Source organism: Schistocerca serialis, chromosome 1, assembly GCF_023864345.2.
Source record: "Schistocerca serialis cubense isolate TAMUIC-IGC-003099 chromosome 1, iqSchSeri2.2, whole genome shotgun sequence".
Taxonomy (NCBI): domain Eukaryota; kingdom Metazoa; phylum Arthropoda; class Insecta; order Orthoptera; family Acrididae; genus Schistocerca; species Schistocerca serialis.
In genome coordinates, this window is record NC_064638.1 from 609,763,350 (window position 1) to 609,787,194 (window position 23,845).

At 37.8% G+C, this 23,845-nt stretch overlaps 1 protein-coding gene across 6 annotated transcripts in view; it reads left to right on the forward strand.

Annotated features, from left to right (window-relative positions):
- Positions 1 to 14,294, forward strand: part of LOC126477766 (pantothenate kinase 3) — a 166,714-nt gene extending 152,420 nt beyond the window's left edge. For all 6 annotated transcript variants that reach the window (XM_050103643.1, XM_050103649.1, XM_050103648.1 and 3 more), the window contains 4 exons: positions 5,808 to 5,984; positions 7,287 to 7,422; positions 7,517 to 7,630; positions 13,251 to 14,294. In XM_050103643.1, coding sequence (XP_049959600.1) covers positions 5,808 to 5,984; positions 7,287 to 7,422; positions 7,517 to 7,630; positions 13,251 to 13,304 — 481 coding nt within the window. In that variant the 3' untranslated portion in view covers positions 13,305 to 14,294. The remainder of the gene's footprint in view (positions 1 to 5,807; positions 5,985 to 7,286; positions 7,423 to 7,516; positions 7,631 to 13,250) is intronic.
- Positions 14,295 to 23,845: the final 9,551 nt, after the last annotated feature.

Below are 23,845 nucleotides of genomic sequence, written 5' to 3' on the forward strand. Positions count from 1 at the left end.
TGCTTTTCCTTCTTTTGCGATCTTGATCACATCCTCTGCTTCTGTCCAGGTTAGATCCATCGTGATATCTTTTACATTCCCTGGTTCCTCGTTATCCTCTTTTGTGTATCCATTGGTGGTTTAGTAATTTTTCAAAATAGTCTTTCCATATCTCCTTTATTTCCTGTGCAATTCTCAACTTTCTTGCATTCTTTATTGATCATCCTGACATTGCTGATCACGCCTCACTACTTAGCCTTAACCATTACATAAAGGAACTTCTTACTCTACGCTCCCATCCATTTTGGCTTCTATCTGGCTACCAGTCTCTTAGCCACCTTCTCCTCAATTTATTCCTTTCTTGCATCCTCTGTTTTCTCCTTGAAAATGCTTTGATTTTCATTCTACCAGTGTGTCTATTTTCATCTTTTCTTACCAATGTTCTTTTGCATATTTTTTTCTTCTGCTTCCAACATTGTTGTTTTGAACCTTCTCAATTACTACCTTGCTGACTGCATTTCATTCCTTGGTACATAGCTCTTTACTCTTTCCTTCTTTTTTGAATTTTCTCTTCTTTAAACTTCCGTACTTGATATCTTGCCCTTCTGCCCCCTTTTTCTCTGTAATCCGTCTAACCATCACTACTAAAAGATAGTGATCACAATCTGGGGCTTCAGAAGGTATTACATTGCATGGGTGACTCTCTCTTTGTGTTCTGGTCACATATTATGTACTCTGCCACAGATTCACTTGAAAAATAAGGGCCGTACCATGTAGCCTTATGACTTTCTTTTGCCTTAAATTAGATGTTGCCTATGGTTGGTCCAGTCCTTTTGAAAAGTCTAACAATTTTTGTTTTTCTTCATTTCTTGTTCTCACCCTTCCTCTCCCAATACTTTCTCATACCCTCCCCTACCCTTCTCTTTCCTTGCCTACATGTTGACTTAAGTTTCCCGTTATCATAATCTTCTGTCCAATTAGTTGTATCTACATTTGCTCTTCCAAGTCTTCCTTCCCTTAAGCATAACATCCAACTTTCACTCTGACCTTCATTATGCTGTAACTTATTCCTTTCACTTCCTCTTGTAACTACTATGACTCCATGTCTCCTTACTTTCCCATTCCCACTCCAGTACAGCCTATATGCATTCCTCAGTTCCCTACTTCCTTTACGTTTTCACCTTGCATCTGACAATCCTAAAATATCCAGTCTGTTGTTACTCATGTAGTCTGCCATATCCTCCACCTTCCTCATTGCACCACATCTTAGCCCTTGGGAATAGTGGAGTTATCTTTGATTATCTCCATCTTTTCCAAGGCTTGTTCCATATTTGTAAGCATAAATTTTGTTAACTGCTGTCTTACTGGTTCTGTTGTAGCTGCAACTTTTATGGAATTTTCTCTCTGGCTTGTTTAGTCCATGGGAGGTATTTTAAGAAATCCCCAATCCATCACCTGGATACACACTGTCTAGGGTTAAGGCTCCATCCAAAAGGAACATATGTGGTGAAGTGACATACAATGCATAAATAAGAAAAAAAATAGTAATTCGTATGCAGCAACAAGTTAGAGAGAGTGTGTGTGAATGAATAGGTGCTACGAAGTTTTGTATATTTAATATAGTTTAGCTTTAGCTCTGTTGAACAGTTTAGGGCTTTTACACACAGCCATGGAATTTGTCAAATACAATTTATATAATGCTTACACATAGTTTTGCAGGTAGTACTAGTAGTAGTAGTAGTAGTAGTAGTAGTAGTAGTAGTAGTAGTATTTCATGCCCAATTGGTTTTGAACATTGTGTTGGTAAATCATTGTGGTAAATTTATATATACTCAGTAATATGGAACTATAACACTCTAACAGTATTTTTTCATGTATGTAGACGTAACTACTCAAGACAGAGTTGAGGAGTTGAGCTGGCACAAGGCACATGCACAAAATTGAAAACACTGCTGAGCTTCCAGTCAATGCTATTCTTCAGAGATAACTAGCAAAAATACTACTCAAAAATGCTTCGAATGATTGCCATTACTCCTACCATGACTTTTCTGTTATGGTCTGATATGGTTGGTTGGTTGGTTAGTTGATTCGGGGGAAGGGACCGAACAGCTTAGTCATAGGTCCCATCAGATTAGGGGAGGATGGGGAAGGAAGTCAGCTGTGCCCTTTCAACGTAACCATTCCAGCATTTGCCTGAAGCTATTTAAGGAAATCACGGAAAACCTAAATCAGGATGCCCAGATGCGGGTTTGAACCATCATCCTCCTGAATGCGAGTCCAGTGTGCTAACCACTATGCCATCTCACTCAGTCTGGTTGATTGAAGTACACTCTAATGAGCTAAAAAATTCCTGCTAATTAATGATTCATCATTCTCCACATACCAGGGTCGTTCAATAAGTAATGTCCCACTTTTTTTCCTCAGAACTTTTTTATTGGTAGGAGTCAGAATTTGGTGACAATGTATATTAACATGTGTTGTCCATGTCCTATTTTTCTACGTAGTTTCCATCACATTCTATGGCTGTACGCCAATGTTGTGGAAGAGCATGTATTCCCTGCTGTGTAAAAGCTCTTGTCCTGTAGGCTTAGCCATGTTTTCACTGCACGACTGACACTCTCGTCATCTTCAAAGAGTGTTCCCCATAGAAAATCTTTAAGTGGCCCAAAGAGATGGAAATCCGAGAATGCCAGGTCTGGACTGTAGGGTGGATGAGGCTGTGATGTTCAACCCAATTTGGCGATGTGTTCCCGAGTTCTCAGACATTTTGGAGCAAGATTTATGCTGGATTCTTGTCCGATTGAACACATCAAAACAGTTCTCAAGTTTATTCAGAGTCTTCACATATGCCTCTGAAGTGATGATTGACCCTCTTGGTGTCACATCAACGAGAATTACGCCATCACAATCCCAGAAAACTGTCACCTTGACTTTTCCAGCAGAGGGAGTTGTCTCGAATTTCTTCTTTTATGTGTGAATGGGGATGATGCCACTCCATGGACTGCCTTTTTGTTCCCGGTGCAAAATGGTGCACCCAGCTTTCGTCCCCCGTAATGATCTATGACAGAAAGGACTCTCTGTTGGTCTCAAAATGCTCCAACCATTCAGATGAAATGGCCTTTCTTTGAATCTTGTGGTCCGCTGTGTGCATTCTTGGAACCCATCGTGAGCACCTCTTTGAATATCTGAAAGTCTCAATCATTGCAGATGCAATTCCAATGCTGACAGACAACTGTAGAGACATTTGTCGAGTTGTGATGCGCCGGTCGGCACGAATAATGGCATCTGCACGATTCAGCAAGTCCAGAGCAGTGGCTGTGACAGGACGTTCCGAGTGTGGCTGATCATGGAGCTCTGTTTCTGCATTTCCTTAGGCTGTAAGTTTCTTTACTCATCACCCAGCTGTACTCCTATCAACTGCAGCATCACCATGCACTGCACACAATTGATTATGGATGTTCACAACGGTTTCTTTTTTTGCACACAAGAATTAAATAACAGCACACTGCTTGTAATATGAGTCGTATGTAGACGCCATTTTGATGCTGTACTATGGCTCTGCCATCTGCCAGAACGGTTTGAAACTTCACTAGCGCACAGAACAAACATCAAATGTGAAGCACCAACAAGGACATTTGTCTACATATATTAATGGCTTTGTAAAAAAATGTGGGGCATTACTTATTGAACGACCTTTGTACATCCCTCATTTCATTTATTCTCAAACAAATGGAAGTGTTAGTTTGTGAGCCAGGTACACTAATGTGCAAAACTTAAGGATGAAAGTAACTTTCGCGTGGTGTGTCACTACCAAGTCACATAGCTCAGTAAAACTTGGGCAATATGCAGAAAGATCTCCTACAGTTAGTAAAGAAGGCAACTGAAAGAAATAGGCAATGAGATGAACAGAAATTACATTTTATTCAAAGACAATAATTACACTGAGATCGATTCGTGATGGTCCCCTGGATGGGACGTGGTTTATAACAGGGTGTGTGATCACCATGGACTGCAGTGCATGCTCTGCAGTGTGCGGCCATGCTGGCTGCAAGATTAGTAAGGAGTTCTTGTGACAAAATCTTCCATTCCTCCACCAGTATGGTTGATTGCACCTGGACGGTCCTTGTTGCATGTGAATGTGCTGCAATATGTCTATCCAACACATCCCACACATGCTTGAACAGATTTTAGTGAGGACAGTGGTTGCGGCCACACATTGTCATCTATAAAAAGGAAGTCATGGTCAAATGCACACCTGAAACGATGCACATGGAGAAGGAGTACAGTGTCACAATAACTTTGACCAGTGAGTGTACCACAATCAAAGATTTGGAGTCAGTATGCCAATGCAATATATGCCTCCCCATGCCACAATACTTGGACCACCAAAATGATCATGTTCGACAATGCTGGACATATTCATTTATTGCAAGAGGTGGGAATACATAATGCACTCAGGCACATTGTCAAACATGGTCGAAAAATGGAACACCCTGCCACAATAACTCCTTACCAACCTTGTGGCCAACATGGCAGCACACTGCAGAGCATGTATTGCTGTCTGTGATGATCACACACTCTATTAAGAACCATGTCCTGCTATTTGTAATGTGGTGACTTCTAATTATTTTCTTTGAATAAACTTTCATTTCTGTTCATTTGTATATTTCTTTCACTTACCTTCTGTGCTATACGACAGCAGTCTTTTCTATATATGATTGAAGTTTCAACAAGCTATGTTACTAGGCAGTGACACATCATGTGAAAGCTACTTTTGTTCTTAAGTTTTGCACACCAGTGCTTTTTTTGGTCTCTACCCACTGAGACACTCTCTGTTGCAGATTGTTGTTTTCAGTGTATTTTATTGCTTGTAATGAAATATGAACTACAGACAATCTGTGATATCCCATTCTATGATATCATATTCTGTGTTTTCATTTTTGCGTACCCCAATAATCTCTTTTGGTCTTATATATTTCTTCTTGTGTTCTTGCAATTCATTTGATACCTTTGTGTTAGCAAAACAACATGAAAATAGTTGATTGTAGCACAGATTTAATCATTCAAGATGATTAATCCTGTGGCTTACATGTGGGTGTAATAGGTGTCAGTTACTAAAGCACTGAAAATAGAGAGCAGTTAATGCCTGTTACAACAATAGAAGTTTAGTTTTTTTGTGATTGACTCATGAAAAAAGTTCAAAGCCATGGTGTCTATAGCATTCTCAACCTTTTGTATATTCTCTAGAAGCAATTCATTGTTGTATACTTTTTACACTCCCTTTATGACTTGTTGGGGCTTTTAAGCTTTTAAAGAGGTACAGTGTGAACATTAATTAATGTTTACCCAGGTACTAACTTCTGTATGTTAACATCCTACAATTAGATTTATCCCACAGCCACATTTCTATACTCTTATTAGTTGGTGGGCTGTGCTCAATTAAACTTCACTTCTGTCATTGCAAGTTTTTTCTTGTGAGTCTTGAACTGCTACTTCCAATGAGATAACTGGTTACAGCTAGGACCCTGTGGACACCCTCTTTGCCATGTACAAACCAGCACTGTATATGATTCCATGCCAAACAATAACTTGTCATCATTGTCTCATTTATAATCTCCCTTTCAAGAGTGTGCATTATTCTTCTTGAGTTTGTCTGCTTTAGTGTCAGAAAAAAGAGCATTCAATACTGATAATTTTAGAAAATGTGAAAGTTTTTTGAATTATTTTATGGGTGAATGATTTTCAATTTCTATGTTAAAAACTTTTTTGTTTTTTAATAAACAAATGTTAATAGTTTTGACAAAACCAAAGAAATACAAATGTTTCAGCTTAGGTGGTGGTACATTCCTGGGACTTTGCTGCTTACTGACAGGCTGTAATTCTTTTGAGGAAGCCATTGAACTTGCAACTGGTGGAGACAACACACAAGTGGATAAGCTTGTGAGAGATATTTATGGTGGAGATTATGACAGGTTTGGACTCCCTGGAGACCTTGTTGCTAGCAGGTGATTTCAACTGAAGCATAATTGAGCAATTTCTTTCCTTTTTCAAAAAAATTCAGATAGCACATGAGTTCCCAAAAATCTGCTGGGTAAAATGTTTTGACAACTATTTTTTTTTTAGTTTCATTGGGGACCTTGCTGGTATTTGTCTTTCAATCTTTTGTGGAAATGCTGACTGTCACACATGTGAATATATGATCCCTTTGTTTCTATGTAATTGCCTGTGATATTAATGTCACAGCTGTAGTTACTGTATTTCTGTTGTTTTATTGCTTTAAAAATGATCATGTATTTTAAAGTAAATCTTAAATTCCCTTATTTTACATTTTTTAAAATTTCTCTTGTGTAAATCCAGTCAAATTAATGCTGTTGAAAGTACAAAGATTAACATGAGAGTCTGTGTTTTATAGGCTGTGCTTCACTGACTGACTTACCTGAGTATGCCTCATGGCCTAACTCAAATCTTTGATATGCCAGTACTTTGCTTGTAGTTGCTGAATATTCAAAGAATTTTTATTAATAAACTCTCTCGAGGGAAAAGATATGCTGGAGAATAGAGTAACCACAGTTTCTACATTGACATATATCTCCCTCTTTCCTTTGATCTTTGGAGTGAGGAATAAATGACTCTGCAGGCACTCTAACTTCTATCTAATTCTCGTGATACCTACATGATATATTTGATGGAAGCAACTGAATTGTTGCAGTGTAAGTACTGCATCTCTAGAGGGATAATATTGACATCCTTCATAAGATTCTTATTAGAGTTGTTTGAGCATTTCTGCTACACTTTTGTAAGAGCAGTAACAATGTGACGTCGTTGCCTGCTGTCAGGTGTACTTGATACGGGATCCAAGCAATGGAATAGTACTTCAGAACATATTGTACCAAGTTTTGTATATGCTTGTTCCAATGAGTTCACCACACTTACACCAAAACATCCCAACAAACGAAGTCTTCCATTTGCCTTCCCCACTACAGATTTGATATACTCATTTGTAAGCCACATCATCAGGCTCATACTCACCTCTGTTTCTGATCTCTAGTAACGACCAAGAAACATGGATATTTTCCAGTAGAATTTTTTGTGTTTCAGGTTTTTATACAATATATTTGAATAAATTATTGAAATATGCTCAGTGGATCACAAGTTCTCAACTAATTACATCTTTTCTTCCCTCACAAAACATATATGATTCTAGATTTTAGTTCTAGAGTAAATGTTTGTTATCTGCGTAAACCCACTGGATTTTCTGCCAAAGATACAGCTACATGTAAATGATGTAATTTATGTTTTCTTCACAGTTTCGGTCATATGAACTCCAAAGAGAGGCGTGCTAATGTGTCCAAACAGGATCTAGCTCGAGCTACTCTGGTAACAATAACAAATAACATTGGCTCCATTGCTCGTATGTGTGCAGTTAATGAGAAGATAGATAAGGTAATGATATTGGACTCGTACATTATGTAAATCAGACAGAACAAACTAATGATGGAGATCATATATATTGAATTTTTTAATTTCTTTTTTCCAGGTAGTCTTTGTTGGCAATTTCTTGAGGGTAAACCCTATATCTATGAAATTGCTAGCACATGCTATGGATTACTGGTCAAATGGGACTCTAAAAGCACTCTTTCTGGAGCATGAGGTATTCTTATTACAGTATTTACCTTGATCATTTTCTGCTCAGTTTTAGTTTTTCTTTACTGCTACAAAAGATATTATATTAAGATGTTTGCTATTTCCTTCATTGATTGATTGAGACACTATTATACCATTCTTTTTGTGAAATAGGACACTAATGAAGTTGAGCAGCATGCAGACTAGCTTTAGACAAATTATAAAGAATGCACTTTATTTAATTTAAGTGGATGATTTGCCATATACAGTGAAAAAGTATTTATGTAAAATGGTTATACATACACATTGTTGTTTGTGGGATTTACTCAGTCAGCCATTTTCGCTGTAGGACATTTCTGTAAATATAAGTACAATAATATGAATGACTGAATCTCACTGTTGAAATATGCTGGTTTTTTGTGTGGTGCCACTTTCCCACCATACCTTCTCCTAATAGTCCGTATGTGGTTAAAATAACGTAACAAAAACACCACAAATAGTCACTGTGTTGATAATCAAATTTTAGTGGGTTCCAGGCTCAATTCCAGCCACTGCTTAAATTTTGAGCAAAAGGCTTCAGCAATGCAGCCAGAAACTTCTGGTCTGAGGATTCCCCTTTGTTCTTCCAGTGGCCTGATTTAGGGGAGTGGAGGAGTGGGCAGAGATTCAGGGCACCCTCTTGCCCTTGAGATGGGAAACTGCCCCTGAAAGGTTAAAGAATCAGCAGTGTTCAACATCATGAGGATGTGGCCGGTAACTGAAAAAGTGTCATGGTGACCAATCCTAATGGCAAATGGGAGTGAGTTGGGAGAGGGTAACCATGTGAAAAAGATGGAATAACCAATGAAAGAGTCGTAGCGAGGAATGTCAGAAGTCTGGGTGTAGTTGGGAAAATGCAAAGGCTCAGTCTAGATATAGATGGTTCAGTGAAGGGAAATGGAAAAAAGACAAGGATTTCTGATCAGATGAATATAGGATAACATAAACAGCAGCAGAAAATGGGGTGATTGAAGTAGGTTTCATTCGGAGTAGAAAAGTAGAGAAAAGAGTGAGATACTGTGAAAAATTCACTGAGAGCATTATTCCAACAAATAATTGAGGGCATTGGTTTAAGGCTACTCTTGGATGAAAATATTGGTATAAGAGAAGAAATCATGACAGGCCACATAAAAAGCAGTCAGAAAACTGGTGGGGGGGAAAAAAAAAGAAAAGAAATATCACATTGTGTGAATAGGGGGAAGTGTAAAGTGAAAGCAGCTGGTACACAAGTCCTGAGGATTGATGAAATCATTATATTTTTTGTTTTCTTTAGTGTACTTTATGTGCTTTTAATTAAATGGTAGTAATTAAAAAATGACATAATATTATGTTGTATTTTGTTGTTGTTCTGATCATCAATTTTAATATTGGTTTGATGTAGCTCTCCATGCTAGTGCAAAATTTCATTGCCATACAAGGCTGCACTCCAGAAAATACATTTGGAAGAGACTGCAAAACATTTAAGTTTATCGTAGACATTAACAAATTCCTCTTGTTTCAGAAATGTATTTCTTGCTGTTGCCAGTTTTCATTTTGCCTTCCCTACTTTGGCCATCATCAGTTACATTGCTGTCCAAATAAGAAAACTCATCTACTACTTGCAGTGTCTCATTTCCTAATCCAATTCCCTCTCAATCGCCTGATTTGCTTTAATTGCATTCCATTATCCCTATTTTACTGTTATCGATGTTCATCTTATTATCTCTTGTCGAGACCATATCCCCCATTCAACTGCTCTTTTGAGTTCTTAGCCATCTCTGACAGAATTACAGTGTAATCAGCAAACAACAAAAAAATGCAGCACTCTCAAGAACAAGGTCATTTTATTGACAATTGAGATGATAAATAGTGCTTCATTCTGAGAGTATATGATAACAAATTAATACCAAATGAAACACATGTCACAGTAAAGGGTGCCCAGTCGCATTGATACACAGTGTACTGTTCACTGGCAGCAACACAGGTATGTATCCTCAAATGCAAATGATCATAAAAGTGCTAAAGAATATCTTCTGATAGATTGTCCTAAGCATCTCAGCCTTTTGTTGCAATTTAGCAATGGTTCTTACATGCCCTGGAGAACAATTAAGTTCCCGCTTTATCGTGTCCCATACATGTTCTATTGGCAAACGATCTGGTGATCTTGTTGGCCAAGACAGTTACTGTACATCACAAAGAGCATGTTGTATCACAGCAGCAATATATGAATGTGCCGTAAAAAGTACATCACCTTCCTGTTGAAGAAATGGCAATAGCATGGGAATAACAGCTCGGTCAGTGTAGCGGGCACTGGTAACTTAACCCTGTAGAAACACAAATGTAACTGCGATTTATAACTGATGCCCCTCCCTCTCCACACCATGAAGAATTGGGATGGCGCTTTGGTGTCATGTACAAATGCACTCTGGAATAGGCAGCTCACCTGGTGTATGCTATAATGTTTGTGTCCATAACTCATATACAGACAAAATCTACTCTCATCACTGAAGACAAAAGAGTACTCTTACACTCTGCAGACTCTTTAACAACACCAGAGCAGCCATGCTTGGTGGTGTCGTGGTATCAGTGGTATCCTGGCCAGAGGCAGATGTGATATTAATCCTGCTTTAAGCAGGCGGTATCCAGTGGTCCCTGATGGCACAGCAGGTGCAACATGTGCCTGGATTTTGTCTCTGAATTATCAGTCAGCCGTCACTGCACACACAGTGCTATGGTCTTGATATGTTGACATCCAGAGCTTTTGGGGATTTACACAGTGACACAACACTGACACATTGTGCCCAGCATGTGCAGCAATCTGTTGATATGACATTCCAGCTTCCCACAGGCCTACAATGCGACCCTATTCGAATGGCTGAAGCTGTTCAGTAGGAGTATGTACTCTTTTTTTGCAGCATGGTTGTACCCTAGAACGAATGTTGCAACATAGTTCACCTCTAAACTCACCACAGTTACTGCCTGCAGAGTCAAAATAGAGGGTGCACAGATGGCTGTGACAAATAAATCCCTAATACTATGAGGTGTACAACTTTGCTTCTGCCATTTTTCCCCAACATTTGATACTTTAATGAAACAAATTGGTTACACATGTATCATTCAAAGTATTTTCCATCGCTGGCCAGTACTTTCTCCCATATTTTGGGCAGTGTACAAATCCCGTCTCAAAAAAAGTGTTCATCTTATGAATCGATCCAATTTGTGGCTTCTTCATGAGATTGGAAGTGTTGGTCAGCCAGGCCATGCGCCATTGATCTAAACAGGTGATAGTCAGAGGGAGCAATGTCTGGAGAATACGACGGGTGGGGTAGGACTTCTCATTTCAATATTTCGAAGTACATTTTGACCTCTTTTGCAGAGTTGTCGTGCTGCAAAATCACTTTATCGTGCCTCTTGCTGTATTGCGGCAATTTGTCTTTTAATGCTCTGCTCAAATGCATTAATTGCGTTTGATAATGAGCACCTGTGATTGTTTCACTTGTTTTAACACCTCATAGTACACAACGCTGATCTGGTCCCACCAAATGCAGAGCATGATCTTGGAGCCGTGAATATTCGGTTTGGCCGTCGACGTGGAAGCATGGCTGGGATAACCCCACAATTTTTTGCGTTTAGGGTTATTGTAATGAAACCATTTTTCGTCCCTGGTCACAATGCGATGCAGAAATCCCTTCTGTTTTGCCTCTGAAGCAACTGTTCACAAACACACAAACACCATTCAACGTCTCTTGATTTCAGCTCACATGGGACCCAAGTTCCTTCTTTCTGAATCATGCTCATAGTCTCAAAGACATTTTGAAATGGCTTGCTGTGTCACTCCCACTAATTGTGCCAATTCTTCTTGAGTTAGACGCGACTCTTCACTCAGCAGTGTCTCCAATTCTGCATCTTCGAAAACATTCTCTCTTCCACCACTATGCCAGTCTACGATGTTAAAATCACCTTTCTTGAAGCACTGAAACCACTCACGACATGTTCTTTCTCTAATAGCATCCTTACCATACATACTTGAGAGCATTCAATGAGACTCAGCTGCTGTTTTCTTCATATTGAAACAAAAAAGTGACACCTCCTGCAAATGACGACAATTAGGCTCGTAAACTGAGATTTTCAATCAAGAACAACTTTATGACGCAGACACAAATCGACTGATGTCTGAATGAGGTTATGTTGACTGATGTCCAAGCTAACTGCCTGACGTCTGCGATCTGTTTCTTTTGACCACTACTTACTGTTGTCACCACATATCGGCAAACGGCGGAAACAAAATTGTACACCTTTTGCAACCCCTCAGTATGTACATATTATGCCTGGTGACACTGAACACAGTCTTGAGGGTGTGGCATCCCCCTCCCACTCCCCTCCCCTCCCCTCCCCTCCTCCTGGGCAGTGTATTTTTCATTCCTCACTCCTCTCTCAGCCACTCCTTACCTTTCAAGTCCTTCGACTTATAACTGCTGTCTGGCTTTTGTACAAGTTGTAAATAACTTTTTGCTCCCCAAATTTTTTTCCTGCCACCTTCAAAATTTCAAAGAGTGTAGTCCAGTCAATATTGCCAAAAGCTTTTTTTCTAAGTCTACAAATTCTGTAAATTTAGGTTCGCCTTTCTTCAACCTGTCTTTAAGATAAATCGCAGGATCATTATTGCTATTGCCTCAAATATTTGTACATTTTTCCGGAACCCAAACAGATCTTTCCCAAAGTCTTGATCTACCAATCTTGCAATTTTTCTCTAAATAATTCTTGTCAACATTTTGTAACTATGACTTATTAAACAAATGGTTTGGTAGGCTTACACTTGTCAGCACTTACCTTTTTTGGAATTTGAATTATTACATTCTTCCTAAAGTCTGAGGGTATTTTACCTGTGCTACATATCTTGCACACTAGGTGGAATAATTTTGTCATAACTGTCTCTCTCAAGGATCTTGATAATTCTGAGGGAATGCTGTCTACTCCCTGGGCATTGTTTCCACCTATGTCTTTAGTGTTCTGTCAAATTCTTCTGCCAGTATCATGCCTCTTGTTTCATCTTCACTTTCTGTGTTGTCTCTTTCAAGTTTCTCAAGTTTGTTCTCCATATGTAGACCCTCTACATACTCCTTCCGCCTTTCAGATTTCCCTTCATTTCTTGGTACTGGCTTGCCATCAGAGCTCTTGATACTCATACAGTTGTTTATCTTTTCTCAAAAGGTCCCTTTAATCTTTCTATAGGCACCATCTATCTTCCCCTTAGTTATGCGTGCTTCTGTGACCTTGCATTTGCCCCCTAGTCATTCCTTCTTAGCCAATTTGCACTTTCTGTCAATCTCATTTTTTTAGATGCCTGCAGTCTCTTTCACTTGTGTCATTTTCTGCATTTTTATATTTTCTCGCTTCATCATTTAAATTCTTGTGACCTATCCAACGATTTCTGCTATACTGTCGTTCTACCTGTTAATCCTTTGCTGCCTCCACTATTTCATCTTTCGAAGCTACCAGTTCATTTTCAGTCATATTCCTTTTCTCTATTTCAGTCCAACATTGCCTAATGCTCATTTGTGTTGTGAACAAAAAAGTTGCACTGTATAACTTTGTATGTAATTAATTTATTACCTTTTTGTCTTTTTTAGGGTTATTTTGGTGCTGTTGGCTGCCTTCTGCAATTTGACAACAAGATCAGCTGAGCATTGTTTTCTCCTAGGCTAAAAGAAGCACAAGCATTCCTGTGATGTATGGAGACTACACTCCCCCTAAAATATTCCAGAAACTTAGTCTTAAGTTATATAAAATATATGTAAATACCTGATATTATAATTGCCCGAGTGATATGGAGAAACTTGTTATTCTCCTTTACTGCCAGAGTACTTCAGCTTTGTATAATTATTGCACATACAAAATGAACCACGCACTATATTTTTTCAGTGCTAATGTACATTCGATAGTTAAAAATTGGGGTTTTGTAGAACTATATTACCAAAACAATAATAACTGTCTTGTTTATAGTTATCATTGCAGTTTATTCTCATTGCTGTAACAGTGTCCAGAGCACATAACAAAAGCATTTTTTGCATTATGATTGTAGTTTTGTATACCTTATAATACTGTACAATGTCAGTGGAATCCATTGTTCGCATAATTGAACTCCTTAACTTCTCATTTTGAGAATAGAAACACCAGTTGTTGTTGGAAGTTACTACAAATGATAAGCAGTATTTATTTTATCTATGTGACTGTTATTCAGTGAATGCCACATTATTTTTATGGGAGTTAGGGTATTTAAAATATATATATATTGTGGTGATACCATATTTCGAAATATTGTTGCTTTCATGTAATGATGCCGGTTCATATTGTTATTGTACAGTAATAGTGTTTTTACTTGGTGTATTATAAATATCTTGTACAACCTCCCACATAATTTCTCCATTGTTTTTATTCAAAGCCTCTTTTTTAAAATTTTGAGACTTCGAATGTGTACGTTGTAAATGTCTGTTAAACTTTGTCCTATTTATTGATTGTTTATGGGAGATGTATTCAGCATCAAAGTATGCGTTAGAGTGTAACCCAATATATTTGTAAATATTATATGGAATATGAATGGTTTTGTTTATAGTTTTATGTAAAGTTTTGTATAAATCTTTTATTATTGAAATATAATTTATTGTTATTTAAAATTTTTTCCATTTTTTATATGATTCGTGCCATATTAACGCTTTGCACTCTTTAATGCAGACTCAGGACATCTCCATGCCCTCACATTTAAATTGCCACTGCCTGGGTAGCAAACACACCACAGAGAATACGTGAATTTCTTTGTGGAAACAGTGAGGCCACTGACCAACAATTAAGGTAGACATTAAAACAAAAAGTGCACTTCCATTCAAATATATTTACACAAGCATTACATGTAAAACTTTGTGTAACTTTTTTTTTTTTTTTAATTCTTCCAGGTGGGTTGTTTACAGTACCATTTCACTCAAATTCCTTACAAATGAATCACCATCATCAAAATCATTGTCAGTCTTATTTTCACTAAGACATTCCTCTAAAAGAAACATCACTCATTTCCGACTACTGAATGATTATTGGCTGGTGACTGAAGTCACTCAATAGCCAGTGCTGCCACCACAGCACACTAACACACATAAAATGAGCTCCCCTTATAGATTGGTGGAGAGGGGAGCAGCCCACCAGTGCAAAGTATGGGTGAAAGCATTTTGTGAAGTGCTGAAAATATACTTTTCGTGCAAATGATGTACTATGACAGCAATTTCACACGGAAATAGAACAAGAGTTTTGTGATAACACATTTTAACACGTTCACTGCCATCGGCGCACCAGCGCGTCCGGCCGATACTAGTGCATATGCCGTCGACGCGCCTGCGCGGCGAGACACTCAGCTGTTTCTCAGCGCCACAGTTTAGTCGGGCACAGCCATTCGGTGTGGTTCATTGCGCAGGCACTCTAAGAACGTATTGTTTTCAATTTTTGCGGGTGCGGTTCGTGTGTTTTCCCTACAGTTTTTCTCTGTTGTGGGACTGAAAATGGAAGACAATCGTGACACGGCGGGCCCTTCAGAACCTAAGAAACGTAAAACACAGGACACAAGAAACGTACAAAAACTAACGGATGCGGAATTATTACGAATATTAGAAGAAAGCGATTCGGAAACGGAACTGGCCAGTGAGGAGGACGGCGTGGAATCCAGTGAAGAGTCTGACGGAGCCGAGTTTGTTTTAGATGAGACTGTAGAAATGGCTGTGAATCCTAGCGACAGGGAAATGGCAGAAGGAGTGGTAACAAGAGATAACGCAGCTGATACAACTGTTGCGTGGGAAAGAGAGCCAGTTGGAATGATAAATTGCCCATTTATAAAAAATGAGGGACTGCTTATTCAACCGACGGAAAACACTCCCTTAGATTATTTTCGTCTTTTGCTGACGGACGAATTTCTATTGACAGTTGTAGAAGAAACAAATCGAAACGCGATTGAATTATTCCTTTCTGCGGGAACCAAAGGACAATCACGAATAAACTGTTGGAAAGATGTGACTGTTGGCGAATTGTTAGTGTTCTTGGGAGTTTTCCTGCACATGGGAAATGTAAAGATGAGGAATTTGCAGGACTATTGGAAAAAGGACGCTTTATTCAACGTGAAAGGAATTGCCGATAGTATTTCACGAAATCGTTTTCTGCTAATACTACGTGCATTACACTTTTCTGAAAATCCAAAACAGGGCAAACCAACACCATCCGACAGGTTGTATAAAATACGTCCCGTTATCAATTTTTTCAATGAAAGGATGTGCCAAGTTTACTACCCTGGACGGGAACTGTCTCTGGACGAATCAATGATCCTTTGGCGTGGACGATTACTTTTCCGCCAATACATCAAAAACAAAAAGCACAAATATGGCATAAAGCTATATATTTTGACAACTCCCACTGGAATGGTCCTAAAATTCGCGGTATACACTGGCATGCTGGACGATTTAGGAGGAAGAGGCCATGCGCAAAAAATTGTTCTTCATTTACTAGATGAAAAGTTGAATGCTGGTCACCATGTGTACATGGACAATTACTATAACAGCTTCGCATTGGCAAAGCTGCTCCTGGATAAGAAGACCCACTGCACGGGAACTCTGAGGGCGAATAGGAAGGATACACCCAAGGAAATACAGGAAGCAAAACTACGAAAAGGTGAAGCCGTTGCCAGATTTGCGGAAGGAGTTATGATAGGTAAGTGGCGTGATAAGAGGGAGGTTTGCTACATTTCTAATGCATTTACAAATGAAATGGTTGAGGTTGAAACCAAAAGAAAGGAGAAGAAATCTAAGCCCTTGGCCATTGTAAACTACAATAAATTTATGGCGGGAGTTGATCGGCACGATCAGATGTTATCATATTACCTCTCGGAACGCAAAACCATACGCTGGTACAAGAAACTTTTTATCCACGTTGTGGAAATGATACTGACAAACGCACATGCCCTACACAATAAATATTGTGGCACAAAAATGCCCCTCCAAGAATTTAGACTCAGTATTATAAGAGCACTATTGCCACGAAAGCAGGTAGAACGGCCAGTCCGAAATCCCCAACATGTTGTGGTAAAACGAGAATCAAATGGAAAATCAAAAACACCGCGAAAAAAGTGCAGATCATGCGCCAGCCGTGGACAACGAACAGACACGATTTACGAGTGCCTAGATTGCCCAAATAAAGCAGGATATTGTTTGAATTGTTGTGTTATTCACCACCTCTAAAGGCAGATAGCACTTTCGTTGCTCATTTATTTTTCGACAGTTATGTGTCGGTACTATTCGTAAACTTTGTATTTATTTTATTTGTTTGAGAGTGTAATGGATAAAGCTCTAGATTGTATTTTTCTTAGATTTGACATACATTTTATTTCAGAAGTTTCTTCGAGATCTTGTGTTTGTATTTGAATGTTTCTACTATATTTTTTGTCCAATAAATATGTCGTTTGTCAGTAGGATGTTTCGTTTCATTTATGAATATAAAATGAAATTGTAGTAACCTAAACTGTCACACTAACCAGGAACAATACACTAGACGCATTGGCGCGTCCACGGCCACCCGCTACAGAATATGGCCTGATATGCCACTGACGCCTTAGTGCGCCCCAAAACAACTTTGATTCACGAGAGTAAATTTGATTGTGTACTTATAAAATAAATACATGTTATATTACTTTTAGCAATATATTTTCAGATTCTATTAAGAAAAATATTGGTTACGTGGCAAAGCAAGGCCAATTACAGTGGCAGTGAACGTGTTAAAGACTTTCATGTTCAAATCTGACATGATACAGTTGCAACGACTACATATGCTACTTGTGTATATACTTCGCACTGCACACACCATGCATCGTAGATCATAAAGATTGGCAGCTGTGATAGAGGGCATGAAGTGAAATTGTAGCACCTGAGCTTTCTTCCAAATTTACATTTTGCACAATGTATAGAAATTCACTGAGCTGGCTCGTAATAAGCTTGTAATGTCAATTGGGGAAGTAAACTTATTTTTTTCACTTCCCTGCTTCTATCATCAAGCCTAAAATAACACTTTAAGAGTGGTGAGTATGTGAAGTGCGGCTCATAAGCAAAGCATTAAACAATAATGACAATGGTGAGAAAATGTGTCGTTAAGCAGATGTCCTTGTTTATGCTTATAGCTGCCATGATGTTTTCGGTTTAATTCAACATGTTCATCAATTTTTGCTTTTTTTCTGGGTGAGCAAAAAGGATGATTTCTCAAAAACACACATTTTGAAAGTATAATTTGTGTTTATAGCATGTCAGAAAACAGCTCGATTACCTTGTACCCAGATATCAATTTCGATTTTTTTTAATGAATTTTTACTTGCTATTATACAGCTGCTATTTTTTAAAAATCAAATGGAATTCATTACCACAAAATACTGTATAAATATTGTATTGTACATTTAATTTCCTTCACTTACACAGATTTGGAGAGGAGTGCGATTTTTAATCATTTATGCCAATTACATGTGTTTTTGCTCATGTTTAGGGGGGTTTTAACATTTTCCTTGGTTCTGCATTCTCCTCAGTTTTGTCTTTTTTAGTGTCTGGACCACATAAAAATATAAAATAGGGGCTTCACTGTAATTGGAACCTTTCCCTCAAAACAAGTGCTACAGTTCAGCACCAGGTTAACACAAGCTTCCCAGGCTGGTAGTTTGTGCAGCATTGATGCCTAGTTCAGTCAGTTCAAGAATTGAGCTTGTGAGCACTACAGAAAATTGTCTCGAATGAGGCTCGTGATTGGAGTGGGAAACAAAATTTGCAATGTCAAATACCACTTGCCATTATGGTGGAAAAGGTTAAGTATTATAGTGGTTGGGTAGCCTCATGTTATTCATTTTACACAATGCTGTTTCTGATCTTCGTTTTTAACATTGTAAAGAAGAAGTAGAGATACATTGTAAAGAAGAAGTAGAGATACATCCGCATAATGTCTTTCTTCTGTAGAGCTTAGAGCATACATTTACATTTGCAACAACTCAAGTACACAAGTATAGTTGTGCATGCATAATTTGTTTGAATAGGAAGGCCTGCTTCATAGTGCATTGCTGCCTCTTTTTTTGTGAGAATATCATGTGCTATTTATCTGATGACACGTGGCTGGTGCTCATGTGAGTTTGATTGTGTACTGTCTTCTGTTTATGCTTTAAGGTGATTTGCGTATAACAATGTCAGTTGAGTCCAAAGATAGCATGCTGAAATTTATAGATGATTACAAAGAGAAGTGGTGGAAATCTGCTACTAAAGATAAACAAAAACAAAAAAAGCCCAGAGTTTCAAGTGTGGGCTTGTCTTGATGGAAAGTAAAAATAAAGGGATAAAAGTTGCCAGTCGTATTACTGAAAAGAATAATGTAAGTTTCAAAGAGGGAAAATTGGAGGCAGTAGCCTATAAATTTAGGAAAAGTGATGTAAAAACTGTTGACCAATATTCATGCTTTAGCAGCTTAATAACACAACAGTAAAATAGCCTGACATCAGACCAACTGAAAAAGATGTATACTTGGAGCTCCTCAGCAAACCACTAGAAATTAATATGAAGGACATTAAATATACAAAAAAATACAAATTTAGAAAAAAAAAAAACAGCCTGGCCTGTATTGTATTAGATTCTGCAGCCTATGAGATTCTCGCACTTATTGATCTGTGGTTATTAACATACAGCATTTTTTAATAAAGTTGTGAAAACAATTGTCTTTTGTGTTCCATTAAGTATTTCCCAACTTTGGGCATAGTCTCTGAAATGCTTGGTTATGAAATATGTAGCTCAAAATTGCCAGATAACAAAATGATGTTGCCAGCCTTATCCCTGCAGAAATTACAGAAGAAAATCAGGATTGTAACGCTGATATTATTCTGAAATTTGTGAACAAAATTCCATTGTTACTTTGTTATGTAGATACAGTTTTACCAATAGGCACATTAGTGTGTCCTTTTTCTGTTGCATTTTATCACAGTAAAGACAGCACAAATTGCTGAGCAAAGAAGTGGATGCATAGCAGACAGCTTGAACAGTGAGGCAATGTTTGGACTTTTTTTAATTAGAAGTAAAATGTTCACGAGACAAGACTGCATCACACAGATGACAGCAAGATAATGCTAAAGTCATGAGAACTTACCTTTTACATTTGTTGGACTAGAATCAAGTTCTCCTGTTGCGTCTAATCCCTTCAATTGATTAAATACTTGTTATCATTTTGTAAATTACTCTGCAGGCTCAGAAGTTGACTCGGAGACTGGAAAAGTCTGCTGACACAACAGTGTTAATTTTAGTTTCAATGCAGCAGAATGATTCACATGATAATAACTGTGATAATCTGATTTCATAATGAACATTAGATTGTTGGCTTAACCTGTAGAAATGAAAACGCATAAACAATAGCACACTGATGGTGTGCGATCATTACATCACCAAACCAGCCACTTTCAAAGAATTTAATGCTGTGCTGAAACATTAACACAAGCTTTATACATTATTAGTAAAAAGGATCATTCACATTATTGGTAAACAAAAACATAGTTAAGCTCATATCTGTTATTACTCAAGTAAGATTACAGAACAAAAAAGGTATACGATCTTACAGCATGGCAATCACCCAAAAAGGCTTAGCACCAAGAAGGACAATCTGCTTTAAAAAAATACAACTGAAAATCAGTAAAAGGTATTAATTCAATATACAGAGGTAAATTCTATTTCAAGCATACTGGTTTGTTTCTGAAACAGCAAAATATAGTGATTTTCTACACTGCTCCCTAGCCCCCTTGAATGTTGAAGACAATGTCTGTTACACATTTTAGAAGTGGTACAGCATTTAGGGGCTCAGTGTTTGGCATAATGTAACAATATTAGCAATTGTAGCTTTGCTAGATAACTGGTTTGTTTAGATAAAGAATGATTCATGGTAGCAGTTACAGTTGATTCAGGTAAACCATGAGCAAAGTCTGGACTGACTGTTATGCTCAGAACTATTTAGGTGAATATTTGCAGCTCTCCCATTTGGGGTAGTCAACAGAAAACCTGAGAAACTGGGATGGGACCTTCAGATGTTAACACTTCACGGAATTAGAGATGTAATGCACATTTAACAATGTGAACAGCACAGAATATATTACAGGTGCAAATTCTGTCATTGAATATGGGTCTCAAAAAATTTATCATAATGTAGTGCTCAGCAAAATTATCATTCAGTATGCATTTTACAGTTCTGATTTGCACCTCTCAAATTTGTCAAAAAATTTTTATTTGATGTAATTAACAAATATATGTATACAAACTATTAGCTAATGTCATTATTATTATATCTTTTCCGTTGCTTCTCACAGACAGAATTGTATGAACAGCATATAATATGTAGGATAAGCGCAGTGAAATAACATTTACAGATTGTGTTTTATAACAGTGAGTGTCAAAAGTCAGGAGATGCTGATGGTGGTGATGGTTGAATGTTTATGCTGGAGATGACTTGGTATGTTGAATCCAAGGTCATAGTGTAGGCCATGTTGTCAGTCATCTTGGGCATCCATCTCTGTAGTCAGGATACTGACAGAGGTTGATACTGGACAGCAGGAAGGGCACATCATCATATCTTGGGTTGTACCTTACAGTGCCATAAGATGTTCCATTTTTATCAGATTACATGCAACAGTCTTACAATAGAATTACTACTATGTAATGTAATTGTACTAAAAGGAAATTCTTTGTTAACACACAAGTGAAATTTTCATAAAAACAGAAATAACTAAGGATAAATCAACTAATGTTTGATTAACACAGGCAGTGTAGAGCTTGGTAAACAGTTCATTTGAATACACAAGTGTAGGAGAGTTTGATAAAAGTAAATATGAACAGTCACAGTTTTCCCTTGGTAACAAATGTTTTAGTACCAATAGTGCTAACTATAAACTCTGTTTTTAATCCATAAGGATACTGCACCTGCATGTGGCTCAATAACCTTCTCTAAACATCAGTTACTAAGTTAATTGCTAAAACACATTTATTAATTCATGGGTACAGAAGTACTTAATTTAATATATGAATAACATCAACCATCCCTGTAGGTATTTTGACAAAAGCCTTGTTTCACAAGCTGCGACATTGTCACGAATAAAACAGCGACCCATATATAGAATAAATTTCCTTTACTTTACGTCTATGGTCATGAAATTTTTTGTTGACAGATTACCGGTTTTGGTCTATAATAACCATCTTCAGATCTGTTATATGAAAACAATGTCCTACAGTCATAGCGACATCATCAAATGTCAAATGCAAAATCAGCACCAGCATTGTCAAATATATATAAATAACAGCATATGCACGAATCATGTTGTCAGCAGCAGAGTCACATGACTCGTGCATTTAAGAAATTCAAAAGTCTTGTTATCCGAGAGCTACTTGTGACAGTCTTTTTGTTGTGCCTATCTGCAACTCAGCCATGTGGTAAAAAGCGACTTCCCTTTTCATAATATTGTTAGATATTTTTAAGGTCTTCTGGGTGTACAATCCCTTAACTGGTTTGGTTTTAGGATAAGACCTGTGCCTTTGTCATAATTTCTTGTCATAGTAGGCTTTTCTCAAGTGTACCTATTTGCTGAATGTGGCTAAGTTTTATCTTACCTTCTCTTCCCAGCAACATTCTTCTCTCTGAAGATGTGGTAACAGATCCAATCATTCTTCTCTTTTGTCTTGCATAATAGTTCAGCTGGAGTTTGCCCACAGGAAGCTGAGTGGTCAGCGCGACAGAATGTCAATCCTCAGGGTCCGGGTTTGATTCCTGGGTGGGACGGAGATTTTCTCCACTCAGGGACTGGATGTTGTGTTGTCCTAATCATCATCATTTCATCCCCATTGACGTGCAAGTTGCTGAAGTGGTGTCAAATCGAAAGACTTGCGCCCGGTAAACGGCCTACCTGACGGGAGGCTCTAGTCACACAACATTTACATTTTTACAGTTCAGCTGGAGTGTATTGTATTGTGTACAGAGGAAAATTATTTATGATCTGTTCGAGTAACTCTAGATATTCTACCTGACATGTCTGTTGACTGTATAAACATATGCATTCCATAAAATGTTCTTACCATGGGGGTTACGTTCTAGGTGAAATCTTGGTATTAGTATTTATTTAATCTGGTATTCAGTTATAAGTGTTCTCCATACTTGGCAAGAAGTTTGATGTACTGTGTGACAGCGAGGCAGCAGGCTTGCCACCTGTAGGTATGTAATTGTTCACAATTCTGTTAAAGATTGCTTTACATTTTGCAGCATATAACTTAGCATACTTTGTGAAAAATATCACAAAGAACTACTACGTATTGAACCCTGCCTCTTTCATTTGACAAAGGTCCTGCAATATCAATTGAAATGATTTGTAGGGGTTTTGTTGGTATGGCAGGAGGCAATTCCGTGCAACAACTTTTGTCCACTGGTGTTATTTTTTGACTATGAGACACATTTTGAGTGGCTGCTGTATTCATCTCCTCACCTCAGGAAAATAGCAATACAAATTGATCTTTCTTGCACATCTAGTTATGCTTTAATGCCCCATGTACAATGCATGTACAGAATTGATGCATCCTCACATGCGGCTAGAAGGCAAACACACCACGTATCACATCTATAGAATAGTACCTCATTGTATATTTTGAAATGTTTTAATTTTTCAGTAGGATTTGCTTGAAGTACTATTTTAAATTTATGTCAGTACTGGTCAACATTTTGCAAATCAGTCATGTTTTGCACTTATCTAAATAACACTGTATGTAGTTACTGTCTTTCATTAGCAATATACAATAATCAATGGTTTCTGTACTCAGGTAAGAAGTGATAGAGCACTGCCACTGTATTATCTTTTCCAGAAGTATATGCAATTTAAAAACTATACTCTAGTGAAAATAGTGGCCAACATGCCAAGCATGCATGAAGTAGTTTACAGGACATAATAAAGCTTAATGCTCGACAATTAGAGAAGTCTTTGATGTTTTTTCAATAAATATAGTAACTGAACTTCTTAAACATTCAAACTACAGCTACTTTCTGATAGTGTGTGGCTGGCAAAACTTATAACACATCTTTTGCTTACCATGCTCTTCATTAACTTGAAATAAACATGTTCCCAAGCCAGTGAGTGAGGTATTAGTAACAACACAGAAATCCTTGG